At 48.8% G+C, this 14,547-nt stretch overlaps 1 protein-coding gene across 3 annotated transcripts in view; it reads left to right on the plus strand.

Moving 5' to 3' along the window:
- The window catches only part of DCHS1 (dachsous cadherin-related 1), a 153,246-nt gene that overhangs the window by 121,947 nt on the left and 16,752 nt on the right, over window positions 1-14,547 (plus strand). For all 3 annotated transcript variants that reach the window (XM_039497313.1, XM_039497304.1, XM_039497321.1), the window contains exons 16-17: window positions 818-1,029; window positions 3,410-3,564. In XM_039497313.1, coding sequence (XP_039353247.1) covers window positions 818-1,029; window positions 3,410-3,564 — 367 coding nt within the window. The remainder of the gene's footprint in view (window positions 1-817; window positions 1,030-3,409; window positions 3,565-14,547) is intronic.

The raw sequence follows: 14,547 nt of genomic DNA on the forward strand, positions 1-14,547 counted from the left end.
GGTGCTGGGTTCAGATGCAGGTTGTAGGCACCCAGAATTGCTGAAGCAGTTTACCACCCTGGATAGCTCCTTGAGGTGGGATTTGTCAGCTTTAATGGTGCTCATAGGAAGGGTCTCTTGGCCATAGGCTTGGAGACATTTGTTATGTTTCATCCTGTCTGCATCAGTCTTTGTTTTCTGCTTTGGCACTTAAATTTGTGCCTCACTCTCTTCATCTGGCTCAGGGTGTCAGCAAACCAAGGAAAGCTGTATGGGCGATGGGGAAGAAGAGGCTCTTTGGGGTCAATGCATTGCTGGTTGAGGCTAGTGTGGAATGGTAACAATTCACCAGGTCTTCATCCTGTGAGTGGAGTGCTGCTGTCCTTTAGTTGTCTTTGAAATTTAGTGGAGTCCCTGAGTCTTTGCAACTGAATCAGGATCATAGGTCTCTGACAGTCTGTGCAGGATATTGGCTGGGTTGTGATGTCTTTGATCTTGACATCTAGGCTGAAGATGGCAGCAATTCCTGGACTTGCCCTAAACTTCCTGTGTGACCTTTGGCCAGTTCTCTGGTCCCTGGGTATCCATTCCTGCCTGTATAAGGGGTTAGCAGCTATGCCCTGCTGCACAGGAGTGTGAGGAGAAATGCAGTAACAATTGTGAAGCTACCAGTACTGCAGTGCTGGGGTCAAAGATGTGCCACAGATATCTGGATAGATATGTGGGTGCATGGAGATGTTTATGTATGGATGTGTGCACATGCATGGGCCTGTGCATCATCTCAGTCAGCTTGGTGACCCTGGGACTCATGCACGGGCTCACCCCCATCCTCTCCCAGGTGCCATCTCGGTGCAGGACTCCAGCAGCCTGGACTTCGAGTCAAGCCCTCGGCTGCGCCTCGTGGTTCAAGCAGAGACTGCCACCTCCTTTGGCTTCATGGCCGTGAACCTCAACCTGCAGGATGTGAATGACAACTTGCCACGCTTCCAGCTGCAGAACTACGTGGCCTTTATCTGGGAGTCACAGAGCTACGACTCCCCCGTCATACAGGTACCACCGGGGGGGAGCCCCAGGATGGGGCGATGGGAGCCTCACACATAAGCTCTGGACACCAGAGTGCAGAGGGTCTGTGGGTGGGAAGCACTGGGCTGGATAGGCCCATTGGTCTGATGGCGGGGGGGGGCGAACTCGGGGCTGGATGGGCCCATTAATCTGATTGGGAGGGGAGTCTAGATGGGCCCATTGGTCTGATCAGGGTTGGATGGGCCGATTGGTCTAATTGGGGGGAAGAGTCAGGGTTGGATGGGCCCATTGCTCTGATTGGGGGGGAGGATTAGGGCTGGATGAGCCAATTGGTCTGATCCAGGGGGTGGAACAGGGCCAGATGGGCTCAGTGGACTGATTGGGGTGGGGGAGAATGGGGGTGGATGGGACCATTGGTGTAATCGCAAAGGGGTGGGGGAATTGAGGCTGGATGGAACTATTAGTCTGATCCGGGGCCGGGGGAGGGGGAATCAGGGTTGCCTGGGCCCATTGGCCTGGCCTGGGGGGTATAAATTGGGGCTGGATGGGCCCATTGATCTGATCTGAGGAAAGGTCAGGATTGGATGGGCCCATTAGTCTGACCTGGGGGGAGGCAATCGGGGCTGGATGGGCACATTGCTCTGATCGGAGGGGTGCAAACAGAGGTTGGATGGGCTCATTGGTCTGAGGTGGGGAGTGTAAATTGGGTCTGATCCAGGGAGTGTAAATTGGGGCTGGAACGATTCGTGGGTCTGAGCCAGAAGCGTGAGATCAGAGCTGAAATGGCCCGTGGGTCTGAGCCGGAAGCGTGAGATCAGGGCCTGAGTGGCCCATGGGTCTGAGCCGGAAGCCTGAGATTGGAACTGAAATGGCCCATGGGTCTGAGCTAGAAGCGTGAGATTGGCACTAGAGTGGCTTATTGCAACTTGAGACCATTGCTCCTTGTTCTGTCATCTGCTACCACTGAGAACAGCCGAGCTCCATCCTCTTTGGAACCCCACTTCAGGTAGTTGAAGACTGCTATCAAATCCCCCCTCACTCTTCTTTTCTGCAGACTAAATAACCCCAGTTCCCTCAGCCTCTCCTCGTAAGTCATGTGCCCCAGCCCCCTTAATCATTTTCATTGCCCTCCGCTGGATTCCCTCCAATTTGTTCACATCCCTTCTGTAGTGGGGGGACCAAAACTGGACACGATACTCCAGGTGTAGCCTCACCAGTGCCAAATAGAGGGGAATAATCACTTCCCTTGATCTGCTGGCAATGCTCCTACTAATGCAGCCCAATATGCCATTGGCCTTCTTGGCAACAAGGGCACCCTGCTGTCTCATATGCAACTTCTCGTCCATTGTAATCCCCAGAACTGCTGCTTAGCCAGTCAGTCCCCAGCCTGTAGCACTGCATGGGATTCTTCCTTCCTAAGTGCAGGACTCTGCACTTGTCCTTGTTGAACCTCATCAGATTTTCTTTCTTTCCAATCCTGCAGTTTGTCTAGGTCACTCTGGACCCTATCCCTACCCTCCAGTGTATCTACCTCTCCCCCCAGCGTAGTGTCATCTGCAAACTTGCTGAGGGTGCAATTCATCCCATCATCCAGATCATTAATAAAGATGTTGAACAAAACTGGCCCCAGGACCGACTCCTGGGGCACTCCGCTTGATACCAGCTGCCAACTAGACATCGAGACATTGATCTCTACCCATTGAGCCCAACAATCTAGCCAGCTTTGTATCCACTTTATAGTCCATTCATCCAATCCATACTTCTTTAACTTGCTGTCAAGAATACTGTGGGAGACCATATCAAAAACTTTGCTAAAGTCAAGATATATCACATCCACCGCTTTCCCCATATCCACAGAGGCAATTATCTCATCATAGAAGGCATAGATTGGGGCTGGAACAGCCTGTGGGTCTGAGCTAGAAGCATGAGATCGGGGCTGGAACAGCCCATGGGTCTGAGCTGGAAGCATGAGATCGGGGCTGGAAAGCTGGAAGCGTGAGATCGGAGCTGGAACAGCCCATGGGTCTGAGCCGGAAGTGTGAGATCGGGGCCGGAGTGGCCCGTGGGTCTGAGCTGGAAGCGTGAGATTGGGGCTGGAATTGCCCGTGGATCTGAGCCGGAAGTGCGAGATCGGGGTCGGAGTGGCCCGTGGGTCTGAGCCGGAAGTGTGAGATCGGGGCTGGAGTGGCCTATGGGTCTGAGTTGGAAGCGTAAGATTGGGGCTGGAGTGGCCCATGGGTTTGAGCTGGAAGCGTGAGATCGGGGCCGGAGTGGCCCATAGGTCTGAGCTGGAAGCGTGAGATATGGGCTGGAATGCCTTGTGGGTCTGAGCCAGAAGTGTGACATCGGGGCCAGGGTGGCCCCTGGGTCTGAGCCGGCACGCTGAATCCCATTTGTTGTATTGCAGGTTTTGGCTGACGACCCGGATCAGGGTGCAAATGGTCAGGTGACCTACGCCATCAACCAATCGCTGCCCATGAGCGGGCTGTACCACATTGATGCCCAGATAGGGACCATCACCACTGCAGCCATTCTGGACAGGGAGATCTGGTCGCAGACCCGGTGAGTGAAAGCTGGCCAAATGGATAAGGCGCCGTGTGTCCCAGGGAGGCGATTAGCCACTGGAACGAGGCCCATGGGAAGTGGGGAATTCTCCATCTCTTGGTGTCTTCACATCCATTCTGTCTGTGTTAGCAAAATTTAGCCGACCTCAAGTCACTGGGCTCCATACACAGAGAAACTGGGTGGGCATCGCTGGCATGTGCGATGCAGCAATTCAGACAAGATCTGATGGACCCGTCTGGCCATAAACTCTGCGACTCTCACTTGTACTTGGGGCTGGCACCACAAAGAATTTCCAGGCACCACATATCTGCTTTGCCTGAATACTCTGGGCATCCCCCACTCCTCTTGCCAAGCTACACACTCTGAGCACCATTCCCACTGGGCACCATGCCCCCCCATCCCAAGCTCTCTGGGCACCACATGCCCAATCACCCATATATCTACTTCTCCCACACCCTCTGGACACTATATAACCACCCCTCACACAGACCACACACTGGTCATCATGCCTGCCCTACAGCCCACAAACTCCAGGCACCGTGGCCCCCCCACAGCTCATATACTCTGGGCACCATACACACAGCCTCCCCACAGCCTACACCCTATGAGCACAATGCAAAGACCCTCCACGGCCCACACAAACCGGACACAATGCATGGTCCCCATGGGCCCCATGCAACGACCCCCTATAGCCCACTCCCTCTGGGCACCACGCACCTCCCCACAGCCCACATCCTGTAAGCACCATGCACCTCCCCACAGCCCACACCCTCTGGACACCATGCACCTTCCCCATAGCCCACACAAACTGAGCACTGAGACCACCACCCCACGCATAGCCCACAAACTGGGCACCATGCACCTCCCCACAGCCCACACTCTCTGGGCACCGTGCACCTCCCCACAGCCCACACCCTGTAAGTACCATGCAGCTCCCTAAAGCCCATGCCCTCTGGGCATCATGCCCCCATTTCCCCCACAGCCCACACACTCAGGGCATGATGCATCCCTCCAGCCTATTCACTCTGGACACTATGCACCCTCCTGTCCCACAGCCCATGTGTACTGGTACCCCACACACACCACAGCTCACACACCCGGGACTCCATGAAACCCCTAACACCCCGCACACTCTGAGCACCCAGCCCACACACCCGAGGCTCTGTGCATCCCCTAACATTCCCACACACACTCCGAGAACCCAGCCCATACATCTGGGGCTCCGTGAATTTTCTAACGCCCTGCACACAACCAGGGCTCTGTGCATGCCCTAATACCGCCCCCCCACACACACACTCTGAGCACCCAGCCCACACATCTGGGGCTCCGTGAATTCTCTAATGCCCCACACACTCTGAGCACCCAGCCCACACAACCAGGGCTCTGTGAATCCCCTAACATCCCCCACATTCTGAGCACCCAGTGTGACAGATTTTTTGGAAAAGGGCCCTTTGTTTTTTTGAGAATGGCTGCAAAGAAACCAAGATTTTTTTATAATATTTTATTTTAATATTTTTATAAAGTTTAACTGCTTAATTTTTTTTAGCTTTTGCAGAGTTAACTTTTTATTTTATTTTTTAATTATTTGTTTATTTTTTTAAATGACACCTTAATTAACTTAGATTTTACCATTTTAAATACTATTTTAGATATTTGAATTTTTTATGTTTGCACTTAATTTTTTTTTTTTACTTTTTCTATTATGCCCTTAGGGCTTTTAACCTGTTTTTAATTTTTTTTATTTGTAGCCTCCCTGCTTGTTTGGGCCTGGGGTTTTTTTTTGTTTTTTTGTTGGTTTTTTGCTTGCCTGCTTGTTTGGGCCTGATTTTGGGTTTTTTGCTGCACTGTTTTTTTTAATGGACATAGGCTTTGTTTTACTACCAATTTAGCAAGGAGGGTGGGCTTTTTAACTAGCCCCCACCCCTTTTGTTTGTTTTTTTTTTAATATTTTTTGCATAGGTGCTACTACTATTTGCTTATATTTTTATATTTTTTAGGGTTGGGTTTTATATAGAAAATATTGCTTGAACATATTTTTTATGATTTTTTAATATAATTTTGTTGTGCCCACAATTGTACAAAGCATAAAAATTTATACTAATTTTACAGCTGCCCCCAAGTTTTTACTTTTTTGCCTTTTATACTTGGCATACAGGTTTAATAAATTTTGCCAAGTATGCAGCTTTTTTGAAGCTTTGTCACAGACCCCAGGGATTGTATTTCACCTTGGTGAGAGCCCTCTCCAACCAGGAGGGGTTTTTACCCCCCTTTGAAAGAGGCAACAGGGTTTGGTTTTGTTTTTTGCTGCCTTTTTTGTGGCACAGGCATTAAGTTTACCAGCTTTTTGTGACCCCAGCGGGCCGGGCAGCCGGACTTTTGTGTTTGCGCTTTTTAATGCCTGTGCGTTTATCTTTGACCGCCTTGTTGATGCCATTGCCCATGACTGCGGAACTCCCGAGTCCGCAGATACCCTTTTGTTTTTTAAACATGTTACACTTTGTTGGTACTGCTTTTAAAAATTTTTAGTTACTTAAGATTTTACGCTGCCCAAGCCAGCACCGGGGCTTACAATGTGACCCCACTGGGCCAGAGGGAGGAATGCTAAGCTTTTTTTTGTATTATTTGGCCTTTAGCACTGAGGGTTTATACACCCCACGCAAAACCCCCCCTGGGGCAGAGCGAGAAATTTGAAGGGTTTTTTTATGTGTAGTTATGCTACAGCAGAGGGTGTATGCACCGAGGATTTTACCAGCATGGAGAGAGGATTGCTAAGCTTTTTTCTATTGCCCTGCTGTCATAGGTTTGTTCCCCACTTTGAACTTTAGCGTCCACAAGATGGGGACCTGCATGGACTCCTCTAAACTAAAATCCTAGTTTAGATCTGGTACGCTGCCACCAGCCAGTTTGTTAGTGTCTGGCACACTCCGTGTTCCCCCAAACTTTCCCTGGGGACACAGATCCAAACTACTTGAATCTCAACACAAAGGGAAATAACCTATTTCCCCCACCTCCTTCCCCCCTCCCCTCTCCTAGTCCTTAGGAGAGATACCTTGATTCAAACTTATTGAATCAGACAAAGAGGGATTCACTTTTCCCCCCTCCCCTTCCCCTGAAAATCCAAACAAGGGAAGAAATCAATCAAGCTCTAAAAAGAAAAGGATTTTATTAAAAGAAAGAAAGAAAGTACACTATCTCTATAACACCAAGATGGAAAATATACAGGGTCTAGCTATAAACCTGGAGAGGCTTCCCCCCCCCCTCCTTTCTCAAAATAATCAAAGTAACAGCAAACAGAAATAAAGATATTTCTTCAGCAAACACACAATTGCAAATGTAGAAATTAATTATAAGACTAAACCGTCTTTCTAATACTCACTATACTGAATAGAACAAAATACTTCAGGAAAACTTGGAGAGCTTGAAGATATGTCTGGCCTCTCTTAGATCCAAAAAGAGAACGGCAACCCAAACAAAGGACACAGACAAAAGCTTCCCTCCACAGAGATTTGAAATTATCTTGTCCCCTGATTGGTCCTTTGGTCAGGTGTCCATCAGGTTACTGAGCTTGTTAACCCTTTACTATCTGTTTATGACACGCCCCCCAAATCGCAGACAGTAGGGTAACCACACTGGCTGTGATTTCTTCCTAGAACTTTAAAAGAAACAGATTAATAAAAACACCTGCACCATTACATATACTACTAAGTATGTAAACAACAAGATTTTTCACATTTCAAGAACACTTTTTAACCATTTGATTCTGGGAAACTTTCACGAGAGAGTGCATCAGCTACTTTGTTGGAAGCTCCTGAAATGTGTTGAATTTCAAAATCAAAGCCTTGGAGAACTAAACTCCATCGGAGAAGTTTTTTGTTGTTTCCCTTGGCAGTATGAAGCCACTTTAGCGCAGCATTGTCGGTTTGTAGCTGGAACCGCCATCCCCAAACGTATGGGCATAGCTTTTCCAGGGCATACACAATGGCGTAACATTCTTTTTCACTGATGGACCAGTGGCTTTCCCTCTCAGACAGTTTCTTGCTGAGAAACACGACAGGATGGAAGTTGTGATCCGGTCCTTCCACTCCTACCCCACGCTCAGATGCATCAGTGGTTACTAGGAAGGGTTTGTCAAAGTCCGGGGCCCTTAACACAGGGTCAGACATGAGCGTCGCCTTAAGCTGGGTAAAGGCTTTCTGACACTCCTCAGTCCACTTAACTGCATTTGGCTGTGTTTTTCTGGTTAGATCAGTTAGTGGGGCAGCGATTTGGCTGTAGTGTGGTACAAATCGCCTGTAATATACGGCCAAGCCTAAGAAGGATTGGACCTGTTTTTTTGACCTTGGGACAGGCCACTTTTGGATAGCCTCCACCTTGGCCTGTAGGGGGTTTATGGTTCCTCGACCCACCTGGTGCCCTAGGTAAGTCACTCTGTTTTGGCCTATTTGACACTTTTTGGCCTTAACAGTTAGTCCTGCCTGCCTGATGCGCTCAAAGACCGTTTCCAGGTGTTCTAGGTGTTCTGGCCAGGAATCAGAAAAAATGGCCACATCATCGAGGTCTGCAACTGCACATTCTCCCAATCCTGCTAGTAGACCATTTACCAGCCTTTGGAAGGTGGCGGGTGCATTTCGTAGTCCGAACGGAAGCACATTAAATTCATACACCCCTGCATGGGTGATGAATGCTGACTTTTCTTTGGCGGGTTCATCTAGTGGTACTTGCCAGTACCCCTTGGTTAAATCTAATGTAGAGATGAACTGGGCACGTCCCAGTTTCTCCAATAGCTTATCGGTGCGTGACATTGGATAGTTGTCGGGGTGAGTTACAGTATTTAGCTTATGGTAGTCCATGCAAAAGCGTATTTCCCCATCTGGTTTGGGAACTAGAACCACTGGAGATGCCCATGCACTGTTAGAAGAGCGGATGATACCCATCTCTAGCATGTTTTGGATCTCCCGTTCAATAGCAACTTGGGCATGTGGTGACACCCGGTAGGGTGGGGTTCTAATTGGGTGAGCATTACCTGTGTTAATGGTGTGGTATGTTCGGTCAGTCCATCCTGGGGTGGCTGAGAACCTGGGGTGGCCTTGATCTGTTGCCGCTGTAGACGTTCCAGGGTTGTGGAGAGGGTCACCTCTTCCACACCACCATTACTTTTCCCTTCGTAGTAGACACCTTCAGGCCACTCAGCGTCATCTGCTCCCTGGGCTGTAAACTGATAAACCTGTAAGTCTCTGGAATAAAAGGGCTTTAGAGAGTTAACATGGTACACTTTAGGCTTTAAGGAAGAATTAGGAAATGCTATGAGGTAGTTAACAGCTCCCAGGCGCTCCTGGACCATGAATGGTCCTTCCCATGACTCTTCCATCTTATGGGCCTGTTGCGCTTTCAAGACCATAACCTGGTCTCCTACTTTGAAGGAACGCTCTCTGGTATGTCTATCATACCATGCCTTTTGCTCTGCTTGAGCATCCTTTAGGTTTTCTTTAGCAAGGCCCAAAGAATGGCGGAGGGTGTTTTGTAGGTTGCTTACAAAGTCCAGAATGTTAGTTCCTGGAGAAGGTGTAAACCCCTCCCATTGCTGCTTCACCAACTGTAATGGCCCCTTAACCTCGTGGCCATACACAAGCTCAAATGGTGAGAACCCTAAACTGGGATGTGGTACAGCCCTGTAGGCAAACAGCAACTGCTGCAACACTAGATCCCAATCACTGGAGTGTTCATTTACAAATTTACGTATCATGGCCCCCAAAGTTCCATTAAACCTTTCCACCAGGCCATTGGTTTGGTGGTGGTACGGGGTGGCAACCAAGTGATTCACCCCATGAGCTTCCCACAGGTCTTTCATGGCCCCTGACAGGAAATTTGTTCCCGAATCTGTAAGAATGTCGGAGGGCCAACCTACCCTGGCAAAAATGTCCGTTAAGGCCTGGCACACAGTTTTAGCCCTGGTGTTGCTTAGAGCTACTGCTTCCGGCCATCTGGTAGCAAAGTCCACAAAAGTCAGTATGTATTGTTTTCCTCTGGGGGTCTTCTTTGGGAAAGGACCCATAATATCCACAGCTACTCGCTGAAATGGGACCTCAATTATGGGGAGTGGCTGGAGAGGGGCCTTGACCTGGTCTTGGGGCTTTCCTACCTTTTGGTATACCTCACAAGACCGGACATACTTGGCAACGTCCTTACCCATCCCCTCCCAGTGGAAGGACTTCCCCAACCTGTCCTTGGTTCTGTTCACCCCAGAATGACCACTGGGATGATCATGGGCCAAGCTTAAGAGCTGCTCCCGGTACTTAGTTGGAACTACCAACTGTTTTTGAGGATGCCAGCCTTCCTGGTGTCCACCAGAAAGAATCTCCTTATATAAAAGTCCTTGTCTTACAACAAACCGGGATCGGTTAGAAGAGCTGAGAGGCGGTGGGTTGCTCCGTGCCGCCGCCCAAGCTTTCTTAAGGCTGTCATCGGCTTCTTGCTCAGTCTGGAACTGTTCCCTTGAGGCTGGAGACACCAGTCCCTCCGTAGACTGTGGACTTGGGCTTGGTCCCTCTGGAAGCAATGTAGGTGATGAGGTTGTTTCCGTTGACTGTGGACCGCTCTCCGCTGGTGTACTAGGTGATATTTCAGGCTCTGGCTGAGCCTCTTGGGTAGGGTTGTCTGCTGCTTCTGCCAGTTCACGCCCGCTGGCGTCGGGTTTGGAGACGGGTTTGCAAGCGCTGGCGTCAGTGCTGGCAATGGTTCTGCCGCTGGTTGTCCTTCCAGTTCCGGGTCTGGGACTGGATGTACTATGGCTGTTGTAGTTGTTGGCATGGGATCTGGTTCCACCACCTCTGTCTGGGTCTCTGGTAACACAGACGGGGCCCTGGTGGACAGCTCAGGAACAGGGATGAGAGTGGAAGCCTGTTTGGCCTGGCTGCGGGTGACCACTCCCCCCCTCTTGGCCAGCTCCACATGGTTGGCCAAGTCTTCCCCCAGTAGCATGGGGATGGAAGAATTGTCACAGACAGCAAAAGTCCACTTTCCTGACCAGCCCTTGTACTGGACAGGCAATTCAGCTGTAGGTAAGGTTACAGATTTTGATATGAATGGAGAAATTGTGATTTTGACCTCGGGGTTGATGAATTTTGGGTCCACTAAGGACTGGTGGATAACTGAGACGTGTGCCCCGGTGTCTCTCCACACGGTAACCTTCTTCCCGCCCACTCTCAAGGTTTCCCTGCGCTCCGGGGCTATTTGAGAGATATCTGGGCCTGGGGATCCTTGGTGTGATGATGGTGTAATGGACTGTACTCGACTGGGGTTCTTGGGGCAGTTGGCCTTTATATGTCCCAGTTCATTACATTTAAAACATCGTCCAGCTGACGGGTCACTGGGCCGAGGTGGGTTGCTGGAGGCTGGTGAGGTGGGACTGAAGGTGGTTTGAGGCTTTCCTTGAGTTGTAGCTGGGATCTTGGGTGGCCCCTGGTGGTAGGATTTATTGTCAGCTTGTCCCTTGTTATATTCACTCCCTTTGATAGTAGCTTTTTTCTTTTCTGCTAGGTCCATCCATTCGCCTCCAATTCCCACTGTCTCTGTTACATCCTTGGGCTTTTTATTTAGGATGTACCATTCTATTTCCTCAGGAATACCATCTAAGAACTGTTCCATTTGCATCAGGTGGGCCAGATCTTCTAGAGATTGAATCTTTAGTCCTGACATCCATGCATCCCAATTCTTTCTAATGTAGTAGGCATGTCTGGGGAATGACACATCTGGTTTCCACTTTAGGGCTCTGAACCGCCAATGGGCATGTTCAGGTGTTAGCCCCATCCTGATTCTGGCCTTTGTTTGAAACAGTTTATAATTGTTCATGTTTTCCTTAGGCATTTCAGCTGCCACTTCTGCTAAGGGTCCACTGAGCCGTGGCCTCAGCTCTATCATAGAATCATAGAATCTCAGGGTTGGAAGGGACCTCAGGAGGTCATCTAGTCCAACCCCCTGCTCAAAGCAGGACCAAACCCAACTAAATCATCCCAGCCAGGGCTTTGTCAAGCCTGACCTTAAAAACCTCTAAGGAAGGAGATTCCACTACCTCCCTAGGTAACCCATTCCAGTTCTTCACCACCCTACTAGTGAAAAAGTTTTTCCTAATGTCCAACCTAAACCTCCCCCTCTGCAACTTGAGACCATTACTCCTTGTTCTGTCATCTTCTACCACTGAGAACAGTCTAGATCCATCCTCTTTGGAACCCCCTTTCAGGTAGTTGAAAGCAGCTATCAAATCCCCCCTCATTCTTCTCTTCTGCAGACTAAACAATCCCAGTTCCCTCAGCCTCTCCTCATAAATCATGTGCTCCAGCCCCCTAATCATTTTTGTTGCCCTCCGCTGGACTCTCTCCAATTTATCCTCATCCTTCTTGTAGTGTGGGGCCCAAAACTGGACACAGTACTCCAAATGAGGCCTCACCACTGCTGAGTAGACAGGAATGATCACATCCCTCGATCTGCTGGAAATGCCCCTACTTATACAACCCAAAATGCCATTAGCCTTCTTGGCAACAAGGGCACACTGTTGACTCATATTCAGCTTTTCATCCACCGTAACCCCTATCATGTACTGGTCTTCAGGGATGCTGTACCCATGGCAGGTTCTTTCAAAATTTTCCGAGAAGGCCTCAGTGTCATCACCTGCCCTGTAGGTGGGAAATGTCCTGGGGTGGGGAACAGTGCCTGGAGAAGGGTTGTTGGGGTTGGCAGGAACATTCTGCTTAGCCTTTTCTAATTCCAGAGCCTGCTTCTGGATTTCTAGTTCTTTTTCTTTTAACTCCATTTGTCTCCTGTGGTCAGCCTGTCTGGCTTGTTGTTTCTCCATTTCTCTCTTGTGAGCAGCTTCTTCCCTGGCCATTTCTGCATTGAATAGTTCCATTCGTCTCTGATGTTCTTTGTCTTTTTCTGCAGCCTCCAGCCTGGCCAGGTTGAGTTTGTCAACTGTTTCACTGTTACTCATGTTTGTGTGCCTTCTGGTGCTGGCCACACCCCTCTGCAGTCAGTGAACTACCTGTGTTGCTTGGTTCAGTTGCTTGGATTACAAGTTCCTACCCCTTTCTACTCCCGACTGAATAAAAAGAAAACAAAACTTTTCATTTGCAAATGGTGTTAGCTGTTTGCTGTCTGAGCAAAGACCAAAAAAACTGGTTTGTCCTGTTTCTAGCAATTTGCTAAGTACCTTCCAACGTAGCCCAGCTGGAAATCTCCTAACAATACCTTGTTAGAAACTGAATACCTCTACCCGCCCCCTCCTTTCTCAGGCTGCTTCCCTGCTCTAGAGGGAGAAAATATCTCTCAATGGCTCCTGGTTCTTAATACATCCCAGCCGCTGCCTACCATGTCATAGGTTTGTTCCCCACTTTGAACGTTAGCGTCCACAGGATGGGGACCTGCATGGACTCCTCTAAACTAAAATCCTAGTTTAGATCTGGTACGCTGCCACCAGCCAGTTTGTTAGTGTCTGGCACACTCCGTGTTCCCCCAAACTTTCCCTGGGGAACACAGATCCAAACTCCTTGAATCTCAACACAAAGGGAAATAACCTATTTCCCCCACCTCCTTCCCCCCTCCCCTCTCCTAGTCCTTAGGAGAGATACCTTGATTCAAACTTATTGAATCAGACAAAGAGGGATTCACTTTTCCCCCTCCCCTTCCCCTGAAAATCCAAACAAGGGAAGAAATCAATCAAGCTCTAAAAAGAAAAGGATTTTATTAAAAGAAAGAAAGAAAGTACACTATCTCTATAACACCAAGATGGAAAATATACAGGGTCTAGCTATAAACCTGGAGAGGCTTCCCCCCTCCCCTTTCTCAGAATAATCAAAGTAACAGCAAACAGAAATAAAGATATTTCTTCAGCAAACACACAATTGCAAATGTAGAAATTAATTATAAGACTAAACCGCCTTTCTAATACTCACTATACTGAATAGAAGAAAATACTTCAGGAGAACTTGGAGAGCTTGAAGATATGTCTGGCCTCTCTTAGATCCAAAAAGAGAACGGCAACCCAAACAAAGGACACAGACAAAAGCTTCCCTCCACAGAGATTTGAAATTATCTTGTCCCTTGATTGGTCCTTTGGTCAGGTGTTCGTCAGGTTACTGAGCTTGTTAACCCTTTACTATCTGTTTATGACACCTGCCATACTACGACTGGGGGTATACCCATTTGCAACTTTTTTTTTTTTTGCCACCCAGATTGGACTGTGGTGGAGAAAGGAATGCAAAACCTTTATTTCTTTTTTAGCCCTGCTACGACTGAGGATGAACATACCTTTATTACAATTTTTTTAACATGAAAGGCCCAGTGCTGGGCAGGCCAACATGAAATATTAAGGACAGAACAGTTGGTGCGCTTTGCAGTGCCCCTCACCCCCGGCAATTCTCCACCAAAAATGTGACAGATTTTTTTGTTACCAGTTTGTCTGAGGCGTCAGGTGATTAGGCTGAGGCCGCAGGATTGTTAGGGGAGGAGATGAAAGAGCACACCAAGTGACTAAGTTTTAAAGCTTTATTAATAAAATAACAGCGGTGAGTGCTTGGTGCTTCCCATGTCGCTCAAAGGAAGGAAGAAAGCGTTAGTGCCTGTGCCATAACCCACTTTCATACTCACACACGCACAACCCAAGGCTGGCCAAGCCTGGGTGTAACATAAGAAGAAGGGGGGGAAGGGTGGATGAGAGTTCTGTCCTGTGTACAGGCCATTTAGGGTCTGCTGTTGATCTCCGACCTGCTTTAGCTTTTGAGAGGATTTTTAAGTCCTGGGTTTTTCTGGGGGAATTTTGTTTAGGGACCTTTGTCCCCCGTGCTTTGTGTACCAGTTTAAACCAGCTGTCTGCGGCTTTCTCAGCTTTCCCAAAACACACCAGCTTCAGGGACGCAAGACTGTTGTTTTCCCCCTCACTGGCCTTTGCTGTCTTACTAGTTTTCACAGCCCCTGCAGTTCTGTTCAGCT

The sequence above is a fragment of the Mauremys reevesii genome, linkage group 1 (assembly GCF_016161935.1).
Source record: "Mauremys reevesii isolate NIE-2019 linkage group 1, ASM1616193v1, whole genome shotgun sequence".
Taxonomy (NCBI): Eukaryota; Metazoa; Chordata; order Testudines; family Geoemydidae; genus Mauremys; species Mauremys reevesii.